At 38.4% G+C, this 21,737-nt stretch overlaps 1 protein-coding gene across 1 annotated transcript in view; it reads right to left on the bottom strand.

Moving 5' to 3' along the window:
- Window positions 1-757: 757 nt before the first annotated feature.
- The window catches only part of LOC144056725 (RNA-binding motif, single-stranded-interacting protein 2-like), a 37,180-nt gene continuing 16,200 nt past the window's right edge, over window positions 758-21,737 (bottom strand). Inside the window, exons 2-14 of the mRNA XM_077573746.1 lie at window positions 20,748-20,917; window positions 16,063-16,121; window positions 15,543-15,634; window positions 11,437-11,594; window positions 11,280-11,359; window positions 11,077-11,186; window positions 10,924-10,967; window positions 9,472-9,565; window positions 9,323-9,373; window positions 9,110-9,220; window positions 7,526-7,606; window positions 6,664-6,751; window positions 758-6,566 (exon numbers count right to left, since the gene is read on the bottom strand). Of these exons, the coding sequence (XP_077429872.1) occupies window positions 6,671-6,751; window positions 7,526-7,606; window positions 9,110-9,220; window positions 9,323-9,373; window positions 9,472-9,565; window positions 10,924-10,967; window positions 11,077-11,186; window positions 11,280-11,359; window positions 11,437-11,594; window positions 15,543-15,634; window positions 16,063-16,121; window positions 20,748-20,917 (1,131 nt within the window). The 3' untranslated portion in view covers window positions 758-6,566; window positions 6,664-6,670. The remainder of the gene's footprint in view (window positions 6,567-6,663; window positions 6,752-7,525; window positions 7,607-9,109; window positions 9,221-9,322; window positions 9,374-9,471; window positions 9,566-10,923; window positions 10,968-11,076; window positions 11,187-11,279; window positions 11,360-11,436; window positions 11,595-15,542; window positions 15,635-16,062; window positions 16,122-20,747; window positions 20,918-21,737) is intronic.

Here is a 21,737-nt window from a genome sequence, read left to right as displayed (position 1 = left end):
GTCAACCTCATCCCGTTTTTATTTAGTCCATTTTTAGTCAACTATAAATCGAGCATTTTAGTCTTTATTTTAGTCCAAGAAAACATGATGTTATTCATCTAGTTTTAGTCAACAAAAACTGTCAACATTTTGGTCTACTTTTAGTCAGGACAATCATTTTATATTTTTGTCCTCAAATAATGTTGAACAGTTCAAATCTAAACTTATTTCACATAAAATTTTCTCTCATCTTTTTGATGAAAAACTTGACACACAATTACAGTAGAACAAAAAGTGGCTACTATGGCTCCATGCTATTAGCTATTAAATTAGCCAGCATTAGTTAGCGGTGGGATTAACATTATTTTTGGAACAGTAAAATTGTTGGATTAATGTTATGCTATAACTATAATTTCCTTTTTTTTAATATAAATATTTTTTACCTTTCACTGTGAATCCACCTTCTGTCTGTCCCATGTGTTTGTGCACGTTGCACTCGCTAACTGCAGATTTTAATGGGGATGTATCACTATGTGTCACATGACAGTGTGACAGTGACAGATTAGCAGACACAAGATTTTACAAAATCATGTCATTTTTGTCTATATCTGTATGTTAATTGTTTATTAATGAGGGTTTTAGTCTAGTTTTAGTCCGGTGAAAAATGTGTTGAGAAAATGATTTTTGTTTCGTTTTCATTGACGAAATTAACACTAGTATGCTAAATTGACAAAATGGCCCTTCTCTACAGATAGATAATCCACAATAACTCGAATCATTGGAACAAAGCTTTTTATTAAAAAAGAAAAAGTACAACAGACATTTTCAAATAAAAGACAAAACCAAGACAGAAGGAAAATCTTTTCTTAAAATCAATTCTTAAAAAAAAAAAAAAAAGTGACAAGTTACAGACGATTTTAGAAACTCTGGCACAGGAAGACAACAGTAGCCAAGTGGCTTTGCAAAATAACCAAATATCAAAAGCTCTTTCCTCTAACAAAACTGTACAAAATGAGTTCTTGTATAAATAAGAAAACTGTTCACAAGCAGGAGGCGGGAGGCAACCAGTGCATTTTCAAAACCTCGGATTCATTTATTTAGTTTCCATGACTACATTTTAATATGTATACCGGCAATTATAGCAATGATAAGATTCTTCGACGCAACACCAAAACTAAAGATTTAGAAAATGCAGACAGGGCGACAACCCTCAACCCGTTGAGAATTCCTGTTTTAGCAGCAAAACATTTTGAAGCTATGAAATAAGTCATCAATCTCTTTAAGGATGACTTTTATCAAATTGGTGTAAGTACAAATAAGTGCATGGAGAGAAAATGTGGACCATTCATCAGAATAGAGTATGACATACTACAATTCAAAAGTAACTTGTCATGATGCAGATTCCTTTTCCAGCATCATAAATAAACTGTAACCTTAGGTTTGCTTATAATTTGGTAGAAAACGATCAAATAAATAAACACTGCATTGTAACAAAGTAGTCATTTCATAGTTCCAAAATCCTTTTTGTGTGTGTGTGTGTGTTCAAAGTGATGGCTAACACAATGAATATTCCATTTCTCTCATATAAACATTTTCCACGACATATTCCTTCATGGCGCGATTGATGCAGAAGACTTGCTAGCTCCTGTGTGATCAGTTTATAAAACAAAAAATAAGTCATGAAAACATACTCACACAAAGAAAAAATGGTGTCAAGAAAAAGTGACCCCCCCCCAAAAAAAAGACTGTACAAAATGTGCTCTCTCAGGTTGCACAAGGTGCTCCTCCTGGAAGCCTGCTAAGCCCACTAAGTTTCATTAGAGCAAATTTATATGCACTGCAGCCTTCTCTCGTATGCTGAATATAAGCATCCTGCTTCCTATTTACTTTCCAAGTGGAAACAAAACCACCTTGGATTTTGAGTGCACGAAAAACGCCATCGTCCTTCTGAGTCATTCACTATCGATTAAAAGCAGTTTTGTCCGGCTCGCATCACACATCTTGTTGAGAGCAAAATATGAACGTGAATGTGTGGGTAACTACATCTTTGGTTGCACAAATGAACATAATAGCACACAAAACATTTTTTTTTAAGTCAGCGTTTTGTTTTGTTTTTTGCTGGCGCCAAACATTTATGAACAGCTTAGCTCCGGCTAAAAAAAAAAAAAATTCCTCAATGGCTTTCCAACAAGTTGGTTGCTGTCATGTGTAGTGACAATCCCTTGGAATTTTTAGGCAGTTCACACAACAAAAGAACATTAAGGCTTTGATCAAATTAGGATTTGACTTTGTATCACTCACTAATCGAAGATATTCATGACCCTTTTCCATTAGCTAGCATGCTGTGATAAGATAACTACAGTAGATGTGTGACAATGCCAGCACCAGGATGGCAGGGAGAAGCAAGTGTCAGGTGTGACGGAATTCTCTTACACTCAGGTGGTGGTGTTTACATAAAATCCACATACATACTGTACATTCCATACATCATGGAGAAAAGCCAGGTTTTCTACGCATACTAACATGAGCTTTCCCTGTTGTGGCAGTAATATATTTGATGCTCCACAGGCTTCAATTTGCTGCTGCGATTGGTTCCCTCAGTCTCACCTTCAGCCTCATGCTGTGAAGTAAATAAGAGAGCCTTGTGCTTCGTGGTTACTCGATTAGCGTGTGTTGTTCTAACTCAGGGGTCAACAACCTTTCCTGTTAAATAAATGACTAAAAATGTGCCTGGAGCCGCAAAACATTTGAAGATTGTGATGATGGACACAGTGTGTTGGTGTTAGTCTAATGTATTGAGGGCCCAAGAGCTCATTAGAGCTGCACCACCATAGCACAAAAATATGCAGCATCCAATACTGAGGTTTATTTTATTCTACTTTTTGCCTTGTTATTGGATTTTTGTTGTAATTTTTCATACTTAATTTTTCAAATATTTTTAGACTTTTTTTTTGGCCTTTCTGTTAATTTTCTGTCATTTTGGGCAATTTTATGGACATGTGGTAATTTTCTGCCTCTCTTCTCCCTTTTTAGACATTTTTTCCTACTATATTTTATGGACATTTTATGGTAGTTTTCTGCTTCCTTTTTAGACATTTTACAGTCACTTTTTGGACACTTTTAGGTATTTTTACTTTTCGTCTCATTTTACAACATTTTTTAAAATTTAATTATTCATTTTTTAAATTTTAATTATTCATTTTTTAAAATTTAATTATTCATTTTTTTTAAAATTTAATTATTCATTTTTTAAAAAATGTAATTATTCATTTATTTGAAGAATATTTTATCTGAAAAAAAAACAAATAAATAAAATAAAATAATTTCTTTAGAGATCCACAGAGCTACAAGAGAGGGACTAAATAGACCCATGTGGCTCCAGAGCCACAGGTTGTAGACCCCTGTTGTATTATTATATATTATTTTTATTTTTTTTTCATTTTAAGTGTACTATTTTGAGGTGGAAACCACCCCACCCTGAGGCATGTCAAACCAAGCCTATGCGGTACTGGGCAGTGGAAAAGGGGCATGAATATTCTCTAGTGGCACTCACGCTCTAGTGATCAATCTTTGTGAAGCCAAGATGTTTACAGTTGGTAATGTGTGCATAAATGAAAGCTTGTGTGGATACAACGGCTTGTAGTATGGTCAAAGCCTCTTGTTGAGCTACGACACTGATGCAGCGTCAGTATGAATGTTTCGAGTGAGCAAACAAAGTTCGAGTTTGGTTGAGCTGTCCACTTGCAAAGGCTTGTTTTTCTTTTTTCTTTTTTACAAAAAGGCTCAAAGCACAACATCGGTACAAAAAGAAACAGATTCTTGTGAATCAAAACGAGAAAACGCGATGTTGAGCAAGAAAACGGCAAAACTAACTCCTACAAACTAATCTAATGTGATCTCTTTACAACTAGAATGTCATCTACTTCTAAGATAATCAAAAAATAAGGCAAGTTAGCTCAAAAGGTTTTCAAGTGACAGTTAAAAGGAAAAACTTTCTACAAACAACAACAACAACAACAAACTAATCAATGACTCAAAATCAGGCGACAACAGCAGCATTGAGAAAAGACCTACAGCTCCCTTTGCAACCAATCACTCTGAAAGTCTTCCATTAGAATTCCCTCATGTTATATCTCAATGTATCAACTGCGGTCATTTCACTGAAGCACGCACGTCCTTCTCCTCACGACAAGAGGACCAATTGAATGATGCTTGAAGATTTGCTTCAACAAAACCGCTTAAAACCACTTCTCAGCATGGCCGTGAGGAGCGTGAACAGGTGTCATGCTGATCTACAGCCCGTGTGCACCCTCGACGCAGAACACGGATCACATTCAAACCCATGAAATCACCACAAACGGTGTAGAATCCTTGTCCTGTGCCCAAAAAAACAGACCCTTTTGACCGTGATGTCACACCGTCTCTTCCTGGGATTATCTTCAGATACACAAATTTGTAATGGAATACGATGTAAATAAATTAATAAAAGGCAAAGTGTGATACATAAGGCATAATGCATGATTAATGTTTCTACTTAATATCTACGGCACTGTTGTCAAATGGGCAAATATTGGCCAAAAATAGAGATGGAAAAACCTGTGTTGTTAGCCCTTGGCCTGGTTAGCAAGCAAGTCCGCTAGCAAATCATCAGCTGCTTTTAGTACATAATTAATCGCTGAAGTTGGGACCCTCTGTTGGGCTAAACTTGATTATGCCACACAATTTGGCTACTTGTTAGCTTAAAGCGGAAACATTGAAAAACTATAATTTATGACTGTTTGGTTACACTTCGAGGTTGACCTTAGTGGATTTCGCCAGCTCCAATCGTTTTGTCCCGCCTTTACGCAGGTCAAGTCCTAGTGTCCCGTTTTTTGTTTTTATTTAAAGTCCAGTCAACAAGCCATGTGTTTGGGCCATGTGAATGTTAATCTCACAGTTGCCATAGGGATTATACAACTAATGTAACTACATCTAATCGCTAACAGTTTTTTTTGTCATACCGGAACTACAGTTACTCCCTGTTTTCGTGTCTAAGAATCATGGAAAATGTAGTCCTACTGCTAATGCTACGATTGCTTGTCAGACCCAACGCAAGCTATTCTGACAGCACATTTCCAATCCTACAATGCAGGACCGGCGCGAGATAAACAACACAGCCAGCTTCTCATAGCTGCTGGGACCGAGCAAAAAAAAGTTGGATCATACTGAGTGCAATGTTTAGCGCTGTTGAACTGTCAAACAAGTTAGCATTTAGCATTAGCGAAACCAATAACGCAGCCACTTTGTCACCAGATTTACTAGCGATGAAATTTGTTATAAAAAGCTCCTTGTGAGTATTATATATTTGATTTTCCGCAAAATTGTAGCATCCTGTTTTTGTTTTTTAATCTGGTCACCCCTAGATTTGGTCCCAAGTGTGCTATAATTGCAGATGAATTGATGCTTGGGGTATTTTAACCAGACAGACAGACAGCATCTGTTTAAATTTGTGTCCTTTAAGAGAATTAGTAATACATTTGACACAAGGAGCTGAGAAACTGCAGCACTAAGATTACTACAATCATAAATAATAAAACATTACTCATCTGACTTAATAGTACACTATTCATTTGTTTACATCTTATTCCATTCGTGAGCAGAAGGGTAGAGACCGGCGTGGCGTGGCTCTGAAAAGGGTCATTACAGTTCCCCAAAAATGTCAGCTTATCACTCTGTGGCTTCTTTGTAGTCTTTAGAGACCCCCACAATTAAATAACGTCTTTTGTATTAAGGTTTAAATGGTCTAAAAATTCTGGAGGAAAAAAAAGTCAAATATAAATAGAAATAATTGATTGTCTTTTGTTCACCCATGCTTTAAAAATGGACTAAAAAGTATAAATAAGTGTTTCTATCATTTGTGCATGAATAGAAATCTCTGCAGCAGTTGGAGGAAGAAGTAGCTTTAAACGGTTTGCATCCCACGGTTGCAATGACTTGACATCCAGCAAAAGTCTTTTTGTTTGTTTTGGGGTATTTTTTGTTTTGTTTTTGGAACCTGTACAAACTGTTACACCACTGCTGCAAATAGAATGTCAAACAACAGACATCAGGAAATAAAGTTTGCATATTCGACAAAAAAAAAAAAGACACATTGTGTTTGAACTCTTTTCCTTGAAACACTCTGAAACATCCAGAATGCAATTTTTAAAAATAAGAATTTGTTATATTACGTGCATAAAAATAACGCTCTGTTTTTTTCCCTCTCCTCACTAATTTTTTTTCCCTCCAACATCTTGTCGTGTTCCTTGTTTCAGTTTTCAAAATAGATCAGATCTTCTCTGGAGAAGATTACCTCCTTTGGTAGTTCAACTTGAGAGCAGAAACGTTCAATGACGGAAGTGTTGTCTTGTTTCTTTAAAATGGAAGAAAAAACAAACGAACAAAGAAACACACACACATTTTTTCACTCTCTTGCACACGTACACTCGTTCCTTTTGTCATCCATGTTCAAGTTCGGATGCTTGGTGACGGTATGGAGCAGAGTTCTCGTTTAGCTGAACCCTGATTGGTTGGATTCATCACATGGCCTAAGCCCCACCCTCAAAGAGCTGGAAAAATCCGCACAGGAAAGTGATGTAATTAAAAAATAAACAAGTATTGATCAAGGCATATTCTTAATCGTGTTATAATATTGTACATTCGTACCTTAGCGTCACTTGGTGTGCTGGTACGAGTAGTTTGTGTGTTCTGTGGGAGTTTCCATAGCAACCTGTTGCTGTTGACCACCGTTTTCCTGAAAAACATATGACTAATTATTTCATAAGCAGTCTACTTGCCTCTTCAAAAGCAGAGTTTGTTGTTTATTGATGTTTCTGATTCCCGCTTCATTTCACACCCTCCATTTTCACGCCTCGCTACCCTCAAGCCGCTCCCCATTCATAAATGTTGCCCCCTTTTCCCCCTGCTGACAGCACTGCTCAATCCGCAGGTCCCCACCAGCATTTACACTGAATTAGATCAGTGACGACGCCCCGCAGGCACAGACGGTCTCATGCAGAGAACTCTGTCAGGATGCTTTCATTCAGCTGTTAATGTTGGCTCTATATCTAAAGTCTTGTTTTCTTTTCATCCATTTGAGAAATGTGTTGAAAATGGACTTGTAATGGGACTAAGTGAGAAACACCGAAACCTTGAGTGGGACGATATACAGAACATTATGCCTAATGAAAGCAATTGTGCAAAACATCAGAGCTACAATGTAGTCTAAATGTGTTTGGAATTGCACCGAAACACAACAACTCTTATGAATGCACAAAATTACCTACCTTAATAATCCCCATCTTGCGGATGTATCAGGACATAAATCAAACCAGTAACAATCATTCAATTTGCATTTTCTTCCCTTTGGAAAATATTAAATAGTGATTGATTCATTTTGTACCATTTTATACCATGAGACATTTATACAGCGTGCACAAACATACCTTTTCTTCACTCACACACACACATATATATATATATATATATATATATATATAGAGAGAGAGAGAGAGTATACAGTACATACCTCTACTGGGACATTGGAGGGAGGCACTGGGTTGTACTGGGGGATGTAAGTTCCCTGCATAGTTGTGTTGGCCGGAATATACTGTGTGGAGAAGATGAGAGGACACATATTATATTAGTACTTTAAAGGAATTATTACATTTGGAGGATTTTACAAAATCTCAAACTGTAAAACTGTAATATAATTTGAATAAATAAGTCCCTTTCCCCCTCCAAAAAATGTGCTCTTTTTAACTCATTTGCTCCCCAAAACGTAAAAAAATGTTATTTTCTTCTTCTTTTTTTTTTAAAATGCTGCCATGGTCCCAAAAACGTATTTGTTTTTGTTTTATGCTAGAGCATACAGAAGGCTTTGATGCAGCTCTGACCTGAAGAGGACGCTAAAGCAATGGTAGTTATTACAAAAAACGGCCAGGGGTTGGCAGCAGAGTATAAGAGATCAACCAGGGCCATGTTGCAACAAGCTCTTTTCCCTAGTGTTTTCAACAGATTTGTGAATAATGATAAAACTTAGCTATATTCTAATGCTAATTGCTGCAAAACGGAAATAGATAGAAATATACTTTTTTCCTGATGAAAGAAGAGACTCTAATCTTTCTTTTGGTTGGTTCCATGTTTTATAGCAATAGAACACAATCTTCTGTGGGTCAAAATCCAGTAAAACAGCCGGGAGCAAAGGGGGTTGCTTCAGTGAAAATGACTGGGGGTGAATGAGTTAAGGATGGGCAATTACTCGGTTTCATGTCGATACTTTTTTTCGAGGTATCAGTACATGTGCTGGCTGTTTTACGATCAGGAAGTAGAAACTCGAAGAATTTGAAATTTGCCAATAATTTCATCCGATTTTAAGGAAAAACACTATATTGGGATATGAAGGTCTTTATTTAAAATAAGCTGTCATAGTTTTTTGGGGGGAAATTATATATATCAAAAGTACTAGTGCTATTGATACTTAGTATCGGTGACTACTCAAGAGTTGAGTACTTGTATCGGTCTGAAAAAAGAGGTATCAAACAAATAAAAAAATTTTCAGAATAAAATGCTAATATTATAAGAACCATTTACTTTTGAAATACAATTGTTCAAATATGACTTTCTTCCACTGCTAAATCCATGACTTTAATATAATACAAAAACATTATTTTGTTATACTGTGGAGGCCGTGGCTCAGGGTGTAGAGACGGCCGTTCCGTAACCAGAAGGTCGGCTGTTCGATCCCCGCTCTTCCTAAGTCATGTGTCGTTGTGTCCTTGGGCAAGGCACTTTACACACATTGCCTCCAGTGCTACTCACACTGGTGGATGGACTTTGCTCCTGTAAAAAGTATACTTTTTTTTCCTTGAATAACTATGACTTCATACTTATAACTTTTTCCCCAAAAAAATATGATTTTGTTATGGTAACATACCAACATTATAGTTTGATTTGCCAAAAATAGGAAACATTTTTCCTTTTCTTTTCTTTTTAAATTGCCCTATGACGTTTGAAGTTAAATATGCTAGTTGTGTTTGGTTGTCCCCAAAATTTGAGAACTACTTATGTATACCACCCAAAAGAAGTCCAATAAGAGCGCGTGCGTACTCACTGTGCCCGTGCTGCCCAGGGACAGGTGGCTTAGCTGCTGGGCGAGAGGTCCCATCATAGACGTGGGCTGGATGGACATTGCGTGATCCATTGCTGGGGTAAGAACTGTACCCTGTGCATGCAATCAGACACTGTTGACTAGCAAGACCTACTACACATGGCAATGAGGAGCTGAAAATGACAGGGATGTAAAAAAATAAAAAAGGCTACTCACAGCTGGCTGCATGAGGTATGACTGGTGGTGCATCCAGGACGGGCTGTGCACCTTTACAAGAGGGAAGAATGAGAGTCATTGAGTCTGTGTACTCAATATTTGTGAATGAAATGGAGTTGAAAGGTTGACGTTTGAGTAAAATACCCCACCTGGTAGGATGAGACGGGAGAATGCATGTAAGGTGAGAGGGACGTCTGGGCGATCATCCGGTTTGGAGCTAGACTGTATGGCGACGAGTAGAAGCTGTCAAACAGAATGAGACCAAAACATGAACCGCATCCGCTTATACAGTATGGTTTCATCCGCATTGAAAAAGGCACAGATAATGGAGACCTCCACCAAGGCTTTAAGTTCAACATAAGCTGAAAAATAAGTAAGTGTACATTATGTAGCATTGTAATATCTGGATTTAGAATTGATCCCACATATCCTCCGTAGAGAATAAATGATATTAGCACAACAAATTACAACCGGATATGATCTATTGAATCATATTTGTATGTTACTTTTTAAAAATAATTGAGTTATGAAATAAAATATTACAAAAAATATTCACCATCTGATTTTCCAAAAACATTTTCACCTTTTTTTTTTCTTCTTGTCTTAACAAGTCTTAAAAGCAACACTGAGGAACTTTCAGTTTACGTTGATTATAGCGCCGCCATATAGACAAAAGTCTTCGGTAACATTATGCCTGAAGGAAGACCCCGTTTCTCATGAGGACAAACGCATTGCATCATTTTTTAGCTCGCGACGTGGGGGACGTGACGTATGCCATAAAGCAGTCAGAGTGCATTTGTAGTTTTTTGTGTGACAGTGTTCCTACCATCCTCCTCAAAGTTGGCTAGTGTCAGTAAAAATGATACCGACGCCCTCAGGCCATGGCAAAGGTACCATTCAACTAGTTTTAAGTCGGTTTTCCATCAGAAGAGTTATGAAAATATTTTATTAAGGTTGAAAAGTTCCTTTGTGCTACTTTAAATGTAAAATTTGAATGATTAAAACCAAACAAAAAAACACCAAGTATGTCAAATTAGGCTTCAAAATTGTGAATATCAAGCTTTTGTCTCCACTTGTGATTTCTTAAGCTGAAAAATTAATGCTAATGTTTAGTATATTTCTTACACTTCATGAGCGAACAAGCTTGGGTGTAGTACCGTATTAGTAACTCACAATTGCGCTGGCTAACCAATAAAGCCAACAAGGCGCTCAAGTTGTTATATAGTTGGTGAGGGGGACTCATGCTGGACGCCAAGTTGTGTTACTTAGCACCGTGTTCGCTACGCTACAAAAATCAGGAAAACTGAAATAGTGTAATGCTATATCGCCACAATTCAGCACTACATAGTTATTTGCACATGTTTTCAGCACTCATCTTCAAACATGTGTAATGTATTTAGAAACAAATCTCCAAATTCACTTATAGGGTCTTTAAAATCCAATTATGATGCCATATATTTAAAAGTTGTACACAAACCACTGAAGCAAAAAGCATAACCTCAACACCCAAGCAGGGGGCAGCGTTGCAGCAGAGTTGAGGCGCTGCTCTTATTTGCATGGAGGTTGGGGCTGTTTTCACTCAGGCCCTGCATACCACTCACCCATTTTGTAATGCTGTGGGGTCATACGCAAGCGTCATTCCTCCCTGGGAAAACAATGTGGGATTCAAAACCAGTGAGGTCATGCAAACAGCACGGCATTCAGCTCAAAACTTTACTAGTTTAGAGCAAAGTTCAAATGTAAGCGTTGCTTACAGTCTCTCCGTCTCTGGCCCAGGGCCTTCCGTTGGGGAGGTACTTTCCCTGGTTCTGCCTCTTTTTCTGACCGCCATCTGCAAACTTACATAATAAGGGCTCTGTGGGCACTGGGAAAAGCAAAAGAGCGAACAGGTGAACACTGGCACCAACAAAAACAATATCAAGATCGCATAGAAACAAAAAGTAATAATTGCCCTCACCCGGCACTCCAGGTAGAGTCTTAATGAATTTGCCATTGAAATGTTGAATTATGGCCTCACACTTCTCTGTGGACTCCATCCTGGAATAAGAATAAATACATATAAAAACATACTCTTATGCATTTTCTCTCTATTATTTGAATTGCCGGAGTCTGACCTGGCGAAACCCACACCGCGGCTGGTCCCATTGGCGTCTCGCAGAATGCGTGTAGAAATGACCTGCCCAAAGGACTTGAGCATGCTCTCCAACTCCTGCTCGTCCATGGACACCGGCAAATTGGAGATGTACAGATTGGTGGGGTCCTGCTCTTGTTGCTATTTGGGAAGAAGGGGTTACAAAAAGAAATGTTTAGCTGGAATATTTCTTTATGCACCATTTTTAAAGGGAGAAATCCCCTTTTAGAACAAAGTCTAAACTGGAGTGGCAGACTTCCCCTAAGGTTGAACCGCAAACAAAATAGATTGCAAAAATAGTCCAAATGTCAGAGGATTATGGTGCAAAAGATGACAGTGCTGGGGGGGGAGTAGTTCCATTGCAAGTGAAAATAAACTCCTCAAACAAACGTGGGGGAAAAATCATAGAGTGCAATTGTTTTGGGGAGATTCCACTAAAGGGAAAATAAATAGCCGTATCAACACGTTTATCACGCTCTCTCCATAATCTAATGCTAAAGTGTTGTGGGAACTGGTTGTGATTTTGCTAACTAAATAACTGCGCTCAAAACAACACAATTTGCCATCATGTTCATGCGCTTGGCAGACATAATAGTTATGGAGGACCAAAACTGCCAAAATTAAAAATAAATAAATGACTAAATAAATAAATGTGAACATAAAAATGGATATAAAACTATAATTAAAAAATTAAATACAAAAAAATCAATATAAATGGAAATAAAAACAACAACAAATATCTATTCCGTAAATAAATAAATACAAGTAAAAAAACAAACAAGATTCTTAAAATAAAAATACATACAAAAATAAATGTTGAAATAAATACAAAAATAAATATAATTAAATATCAATCACTAAATAAAAATGCTCTACGCTCATATTTATTTATTTCAGGCTACAGATGCTCTGTCGGGTCGAAATGTTATTCAAATGAGGGGGCGGTCCAAAGCGTGTCTTGGGTTGGGCTCCGCTGTTGTAAACTGCCTAGAGTGAGTGGGTCGGCAAACAAGGAAGTCTCGCCGGCTTACATGGAGAGCTCCAGCAATGGACGACAATCTTGTCCACTGTCACCACGACCTGTTGTCAAGCACCTCAAGTCGTATGTGAGAGCAGAGCGGTTTTATTTATTTATTGATATTTAATTATATTTATATATTTATTTTTGTATTTATTTTGACATTAATTTTACATTATTATTTTAATCTCCTTTTTATTTTTGTATTAATTTTTACTTTTATTATTTATTTAGGATATATATATATATATATATATATATATATATATAGAGAGAGAGAGAGAGAGAGAGAGAGAGAGAGAGAGAGAGAGAGAGAGTTTTTATTTCCATTTATATTTATTTTTTGTATTTAGTAAATATTTTTTTATATCCATTTTTTTTTTACACTTATTCATTTCTTTAGTCATTTATTTATTTATTTTAAATTTGGGCAGTTTTGGTCCTCCATAAATACTACGGCAGGTAGGTAGGTATAGGTCAAAACTTTTGATCTCATTTGATCATGAAGGAGGATCCAAATTGTAAGTTTGTAGCCAGTGTTTTTATTGTTGGGGGCTTTTCCAAGATACCCAACAATATAAGGTTGCCTTGGCTTACTGTACACATATCCAATAAAAAATTCTCCGAGAATAACTCCTCAGTTCATCTTTTAAGGATCTCAATTCATCTCTTTCAATGATATGTGCATTAGTAAACTTTTTAATGTCCTCATTCCTTTGATTGTGCAAACTGTCTTTTCATGTTAATCCTTTGCAAAGTATATTCATAAATAATGCCCAATACGACACATTCTTCAAAAATCTGTGCCTGACTAAAAAAAAAGTGTAACCCTGACTAATTTGTCACTTACGTTAGTAGTGCGTCAATGACTTGACTAAGCTGTCTGTCACTTTTAAAACTCTGCATGCACTCATTAATATACTCACACATGCAAATACGAATTTGTCAACTCGCACATTGCGGCAAAATGTTATCTAATTAAGAATTATTGACAGCTGCGCGTGTATTAAAGCAGAGAGATTATCCATACACATGCAGCTCTGAGACTTAATTTTTTTTTTTGTGGCGCTTGCCGGAAAGTGAAACCGTGTGAGACTGCAGAGGAAGACAGGAAGTCAGGCATGAAGTCAAAGAGTTCACAGAGCAACAGAAGCCTGGCAACTGGGAGAAAAAAGGCTGGGCTAGAAGGAGGAAGGGAAAACGTACAGACAGGAAAGGGGAGGGTGGGATGAATGAGTGTCTTCCAATAATATTTGGTACTGGAGGAGGAAATTACAGGATGGGAAGTAGTGGGAGTTTTGACTAATATGAAAGCAGGATGGCTGAAAAGACGATAAATGGGTCTTCTATAACATCCAAATACAAAATCCGTTCATCTTTTCCTCTCTGCCTGACGATTACAGTTATCAAAAAGCAAATATTTCTAATCATCCCGGACAGATATTGTCACATGAAACAATTCCATTTCAAAAATGGAAAACTTCATATCTGAGAGGCGATACTGGTGAGACAGTCAGACAACAGATGCCTCTGCAAGTATTCTGTTTAACCGTTGTTCCATGTGTTATCAGTTATCCTGAACTTTATTGCTGATAACGGTCGCGTCTATTGTCTGCCAAGAGACACCATATTTTCTCAGTGATTCTCATCATTCTGGGTGAGGCAATTCAGCAATAAGCGGATTGTGTAACACGGTGGCAGACTGCTGGAGGTCATTGACAAAGTGTAATTTTGTTGAAGGCCATGTCACAAGCTGAACAAATAAAACCCACCTCCTGGTTCATATTTTATTTACCCATCGCCTCTGCTAATTTCATTCGCTCAAATACCGAACCTGTGGCGGACAATACAGTTGGCGCCAGTCCATTCTATTTGTGGTGTGAGCATCAGCTGAGGAGTGTCGCTCTTTGTTTGGCCCATTTGCACAAGGAGGGGCAGCAAAGTAAGTTCTAACTTCTAGTTTGAAGGGGAAGTCACTCCCCTAAAACAAAGGAGTTGTGATTGGTCGTTGCCTCAGCAACTGTGATGTCATCTTCAGTTGACAGCAAGTGGCAAAATGGCCGCCCCCTGAGATGGATAAAAAATGGCTTGATTTTGCTGCATAACTCATATTCCACAAATGTAATATTAATCAGAAAGTCATGTTTAGACTAGTGAGGTCACATAACATTTCACTGTCAAAAATTGTTTAAGGTTGACTTGCACCCTGGAGGCCATGCGGTTGCCTATAAGGAGACCAAATGCACTCTGAGGATATTTAAGGAAAAGTTGGCTCCATTTTGCTTATGGAAAAAAAAACACAAAACAAGCCACGGTGAAGTTAAAAAAAATATACGGTCAGCAGCACTTTTTGTCTCGTCTTCATATCAGACTATTCCTACAACCTGAAGTAACCCTGTCGCTCTGAGCCAGCTGTGTATATTTAGGCTTTTATTGTGGTTATCAACACCACTGCTGGTGCACAAGCCTGTGTGGGTGAGTCACGTAGTAGTGTCCAGTTGCACTCGTCTGGTATGGAGATGCATGATATTGCATGAAGTTCGGGTGCAGATCGCTTACAGTGCAGAGGGATACCCTGGTGTTACATTACAGTGGACACAGGGGGTGTGTGGCCGGGGGTAACTTCGGAATGGAGTGAATTAAGCGCGGGTGTCAACCCCAGGCCTTGAGCCCAGACGCCGGACAATGCCAAGCCATTGTAACTGCCCCATTGACGAGTGGCTGTAGTGGCACCCTCCCCTGTGTTCCCTCAATGGGGAGCGGGAAAGCCAGGGGGATCAGCTTAATGGGCCGACAAGAGCTGCTTTGACTGCAGCAGACACCCGCACAAAGAGCTCTGAACAAGAGCTACAACGGGAGCAAGTTAGCAACGTACACAAGCAAAGAGGAGCTGGCGTGCAGAGAAACAAGAGAGGCGGTTGTGAGGAGGCGATTGATGAGGATACAACAGGGCCTGAACCTTCCATGTGACTGTTACTAAATACACACTGGTGGTCTCAAGTGGATTTGTGAGGACGGAGTCGTTTGTACAGGGCCGAATAAAGCTGAGGTGAAAGTAGATGCAATCTTACTTTGGCCATCTGTGCCTGGACGCCACTTGATTTCAGAGCCGTAACAGCTTTCTGAGCTGCTGCCGGACTGTCAAAGTCCACAAAGCCGTAGCCTGTCAAATACACACATTGTATGTTAAAGAAAGCAAGGTAAGTCTCCGTTGCGTTCCTAAAGGGACGAGCAAAACTCTTGAATGTGTTCTTTAGGAACGCTACGAGGCTTTATACACTAAAAAAAAAAACTACCAATCTAGTAGAATCTCATAGTTATGTTCGTAACAACCAAATAGATTATATAGACCAAACTTGTCATGACAGTCGGGGTTCCTTTTAAACAAGGCCGGTATTGTTAAATTAGTTGGAATAACAATTATGTTAAGTATTTTGTATAATGATGATTGTTTTCTTTGTTTTTATTATTTAAGAAAAAAATGCCTACTCCATCTTTACATACAGTGTCAAGCAGTTGCTCTATGCAAAATGTGCTAGCCAGAGTCTGTAGACAAATGATGAAATTTGATATGAAAATATGACAACTCACCTTTACATTTGTTGGTAGTTTTATCCAAGATGGCTTTAGTCGACACAATCTTGCCATACCTTTGAAGACACACAGAAGAAAAAAAAATCCTGTCAGGAATTTGCTCCTTCCACATGCATAACAATCCTTACGCACTTCCTCGGACTGCATACCAACATAAACGCACATGCATCACTTTTACGTCACAGACAACTATGTCCACATACACCCTTCCTGCTGGGGGAGGATTTCTGGCTTTGTTTTTGACAGGTGTACGTACGCCTCCCAATACCAAAGACTATTTGTCCCGGACGTGTCTTTAACACATGCGCACACTTCCCCTCAAGACTCGAGTGTTGTCGCTATCAGAATGGGCTTTCAACTAACCACAGAAACGACGTTGAAATCGCTGTACTCGACTGCTTTCAATAAAAACTGTGACCAATGAGACACAGAATAGGCACAAGCGTCGTTTCCAGCATGATTCATATTTTGACATTGATAAGTGTGGAGGCTAATGAGGAGCGTATCCACTTCACAGCATAATAGATTGTCCCTGCCTGGCTGTTGTATTTAGCCAAAGCAGTAGGCTGGTCTTCCTCTGTTTGGGGCGACATGGTGTCTGGGCGGATTGTAACCTGATGCTTCACCCCTCCAGTTGGCCTTCCTTCCCTCCGTATCCCTCCTCCTTTTCCACCCTCACATCACAGCACACAGCTGGATCTTACACGCCTGCTTTCTCTTGGTGGCCAGAGGATTTGGATGTGTCCCATGTGTGTCTCTTGACACCTCAGTGTGGCATGTTCTTGTACTATTGTATCACGGCTCTGTGTCTTTGGTTTCCTTAGACACACTTGCAACTACATTCTAGTTATAAGGTATTTAATTACACACACACTAACACACTGTAGCCAGAAAAAAATAGCTACACTATGAAATCCTTTTGGAGGCATTTATATTTCATCATCATATGCTTGTTTATCATTTCCCCAAAGTCATCTGACAGCTGTAAGTGGTGAGTGACTAAGAGCTTACTGACCTCATCATTAGGGACATCTGAGCATTGTGCCAGTTTTGCTTTTTACTAAGCTTATGTTCATTTTTGTTTTTTGTTTGTCATTTCTAGTGTTGAAAAAGTAATTTACTTAATTTAGCTACTTTGTGATTACTTGATCCTAAAAAGTAACCGACAATTCTGCTTAACATAAAAATGGCAACTTGTTTTGCCAGTACCACAGCAAATTGTAGTATAGTAATTTTGATCAGACTATTTTATTAGGAACAGTATCACACTAGATTACTAGTTACTCAACATGGCTGCAATTATTGGGTTCCTGGCATTACTGGTATTTCTTACTGAGGTTATATAAGGTGACGTTTCATAGCAGAGCACCCTAAAAACAGATATTTTTCATCAATATTAATCTACTAAAAAAATTTACAAGATTTTTTTTTCAAATTAATAATACAATAATAAATATAGAAACAAAATAATAAATTATAAATATTAATAAAGTTTTGTTTATTTTATTTCTTGCTTTATTCCCTCCCTGCACTGTTTTTAAATTTTAAATTGTGCTAAATTAACAAACAAACAAACAATTAATGGCAATTTTCTATACTTCAAATTTTGAGTTTCTGATTGTAAAATGGCTGCCGATACTGATGTAAGGCTGGGTATAAGACCCATACTGATACCTGGTATCAGTACTGATTCAATTTTATATCAACAAAATAAGTCATAGCCTCCTTTCAGTATATCAGATTTGTGTTCATTTAAGAAGGCCCAGATTTCAAACCTAATCATTTAATTTGTGAGTAAATTGAAATGAGATTATAATTATTTCAGTATTTTTGTTTGGTGATGTGCCATGAGATTATTCTTGAAATGTGTGCGTTGGCTCAGTAAAGGTTAGGAAACAAGGCATGTCATACACTAATAGTACATAGAGCTTGTATGTTACATGTACAGTCCTGAAAAAGGTGACAAACTAGATTAACTCATTCAGTGCCAGCCATTTTCAAACCCTCCTTTACCTTAACCAGGGATGTGATTTGACCAAAGTGAAATTATCTGAAAATTTAGCCAGGGGTCTGGGGGCCGCTGGCACCCAGCTAGGTCCAGGGCCCCGGAGCTCATGGGTTTTCCGTGTTTTTAAGTACTTTCAATGCACTCACATGACAAAGAAATAGACAAAACAACAGCATAAATTTTCAATGTATATTGAACTATCCCATATGAAATGGCAGTTTTAGTCAACTCAAAATCAGTCACATTCAAAAACATTGGACTGCCTTTGCTTTTAAAAACTATCACTGAGAATATCATCATATCTAACTAATGTGATTACTAAGTTAACACATAAATAATGTTGAAGAGTTCAAATTTCATGAACAAATAATTGTATCATGACCAAATGTAAAGTAACTCATATTAGAGCATACCACACATGTCTTTGTTATAGCAGAAGATGTTATCTGTCGGAGTCATGTGCATACACAATGAACTACAGTACTAAAAAAAAAATAATAATCGGAATTTTTTTTTGGGGGGGGGGGGGAGATAAAAAAAAGCGGAATTCCGCGAATTAGCGGAAAAATCTACCTGGAAATAAAAGTCTGGACTCTGAAAAGACATAAATATGTTTTAGGGATTGAATGAATTAATAATATTTTAACATCTTGTAAGCTTTATTTGAAACTAGCAAAATATTTTACAGATCTTAGTCTGAGAACGATTAGAATGGCAGAGAGCCATTAGGAATGACTTCAAAAACAACAACATGATTGTAAAACAAAAAAAGCCAGTCCCTGATAAGTGTCTGTTTGAGGTATGACAAGAAAAACAAAAGCATCGTTTCATGTGTCCATGTTTTCCCTGCCGGGAACACCAGACCAGTTCAAAAGTCCGAAAGCAGTGCTTGCCTGACCTTCCACTTAACCCGAGACCCCTCCGAAAGCTCACAACGCTGTCGAGGCCACACACACTTAAAAGACAGTCATGACCCACATACAGCTGCTTGACATTCTTTCCCAGCAGGCGGTGCTACTCTTTTCCCACTCATTCATGTTTCGCCTTAGAGGAGCCCTCCCAATCACGTCGGTCCCCTCTCCACATTTCTGACGCCACACAATGACTCCTCTGTCAGCCGTCTGCTTTTACAATCAAGTTCCGGTGTTTCACATACCAACCGCAGATTTCTGGTCCGCTTTGATTGCGGCGGCTTTGACAACAGGTTGTACACATGCTGTGTTAGTACAACTCTGAGGATTTGACGCTTTCTTTGGGATGCAATGGAGCATCAAAATCAGGTAGAGGGTCGGGTTAGACTAAACTTTTTATAGAGTGGGGTGAGCCGTCGCTTTGATGGACCCCTGCAGGCCCATACTTGCAAACGCCGGCACTTTTCACGCTTGACTATGATAATGGTAGTTTATGTTCACAAACAAAAGCTCTATGAAATAAAAGCATAGCCTTGAAGCTCAACCACTGATGGTGCACATTCATCACTGGATGTTTGTGAGGCTGGCATGTCACTTCTGAGAGTCTTGAACATAAAGCACTGGTCTTCTTCTACTGTCAACTTTATGTCCCAATACTTTTGTCCATATGGCGTATGGAGCTGTAGCTACAGCTTATGGGACGAATATGTGTTGACAGCCGTTTGTCAAAGTTGATTGGATCCAATGAATGAGTAAGGATTGTGGTTTTATCATTGCATCGTTCGTCAACGCACTGCATGTTGATAAGTCATAGTTCACAAGACGTGCCAGGTCCTTAAAACTGGATCCAGTTGTCTGACAGAGTGCTAAATCTGGAAGTAAGAGTCATGCAGAGGATGTTCAAGTGAGTTGATAACATCTGCTCCGTGCTAAGCTCTGCTCTTCATCTGTTGGACACATGACGTTAAATTGTTCAAGCCATAGTTTTATATTCAGAAAATGGCTTGCCAAATGAATCAATGGATTAAAAACAATTAAGATTGGTTTGATTCAACCCTAATTACAGAAACTCAGTGGATTGACAACCAAATTGATTAAACTTTCTGCATTAAGTAGAGGAAGGAGTCAACTTAGGCCATATTAAGTCAGAAAGAAAAAAAGACAGAGCAGGGGGCCAGAGAAGGGTACAGACAGTTGCCTCCTGTCCTCATCTAACCTTCAACTTTCTGTAAGCTTGCAACTGGCTCAGTGGTAAGCACCTGGAACACTAATGCATCGCAGAGTGGGATGTATAACATACACAAACACTTTGTCATGCTCTGTGATTCATCTCATTGAGTATTTCCATTTTACATTAACTAAAGGGGTAGACACATTAGAAGACTAGTACTGGAACAAACATGGTCTTCCTAAAACTGTCACCACAAAGTTCTAAGTATAGAATTCACCAATACATTTTCAAATAATGAAGAATTAATATTTGTAGTAAACTCGCCCAGCCAGTAGTAGATTCATTCACTAATCTGGAATAGCAATTAATTAATTACTACATCTGCTTTATATACCATCAATCACTTTTGTAGTTTGTTGGGTCATTAAAAAAAAATCCCTCAGGAGAGGCATAATTGATTAAAACTGGCAGTTTTGTAGTCCAGACAATATTGTGCATACCAAAGACCAATAGCTAGCTAGCCAATGTCCTCAAATAGACATTAAATATAGACTTTGCGGATCACTTCAAAGTGTCAATTATTCAAACTTACGGCTGGCAGAGCTTCACCAGGTCTTGGTCCGTAGTCCCCGGATGAAGGCCACGGATGTACAGATTGGTTTTACTCAGCTGTTCGCCGCCTCCTCCTCCGCTGCTGTTGCTGCTACTGTTGTTGTTGGGACTGGGGGGAGCCATCTGGTGGCCGGAGGACACATAGGACTGCTGTGAGAAGAGAACCAGTGTCAGAATTGGAGGAAATTGGGGAAAGAAAAACTGTTCTTTTCTTTACCAACTGATCTGGGTTGGTCCTTGACCAGTGCTACTTTCAGAATGTTGTTTGCGCAATTCAACACAAATCCAGAAGTGTTGTTTTTACATTCAATCTCAAACTGTAGGAATAAATTGCCTCAGCTAACAATGCAGACTGTCAAAAGGCTCATTTATTAGAGTTTGTTTTAATTTATTTGAGATTTTAGACTATTTAGTTAAAATCCCACTTATCGTATTATTTGTAAAGACTTTTAAAAGATGAATCTAAGGCATTTTAATGTCAATTAAGGCCTTATTTTTAGATTCATGCATTCAGTGCTTTTTAAGACTTTTCAAGGACGCACGAGAAATAATAGTAGCATCACTCTAATCGAAGGATAACAAAAAAGAAAATTAAGCACAAATGCGAAAAATGTGTGTGTTTAAATTGTATCTATTAAGAAGGGATCATCGGAGATGACATAGCAGACAGTGGCGGTCTGCGATGTTATTCTGCAGCGTGAAATCCGAAGGGGCGAGTGAGAATGTGGAAATGGTTCTGCTTGTTGTTGTTGTTTTGTATAGCTCTGTGCACCGTGAAAAAAAAGCCAATTACCCAGAGGAAACCACTGCAGAGCCCGTGTGTCGTTATTTCGGCGTTGACGGGACAGGGGGGATTAGCTCACAAGTCAAAAGTACCCCTGTTTAGAGCAAGTGTTTTTCCGTCCGTATCCATCGACGTACAGCATTATTAAAGGCCCCGTTACTTGACTTGCCCACACTGTATGTTTGT

This window comes from Vanacampus margaritifer, chromosome 8, assembly GCF_051991255.1.
Source record: "Vanacampus margaritifer isolate UIUO_Vmar chromosome 8, RoL_Vmar_1.0, whole genome shotgun sequence".
Taxonomy (NCBI): domain Eukaryota; kingdom Metazoa; phylum Chordata; class Actinopteri; order Syngnathiformes; family Syngnathidae; genus Vanacampus; species Vanacampus margaritifer.
The sequence above is the reverse complement of the archived record's forward strand: the minus strand, read 5'-3'. Positions and strand labels throughout refer to the sequence as shown.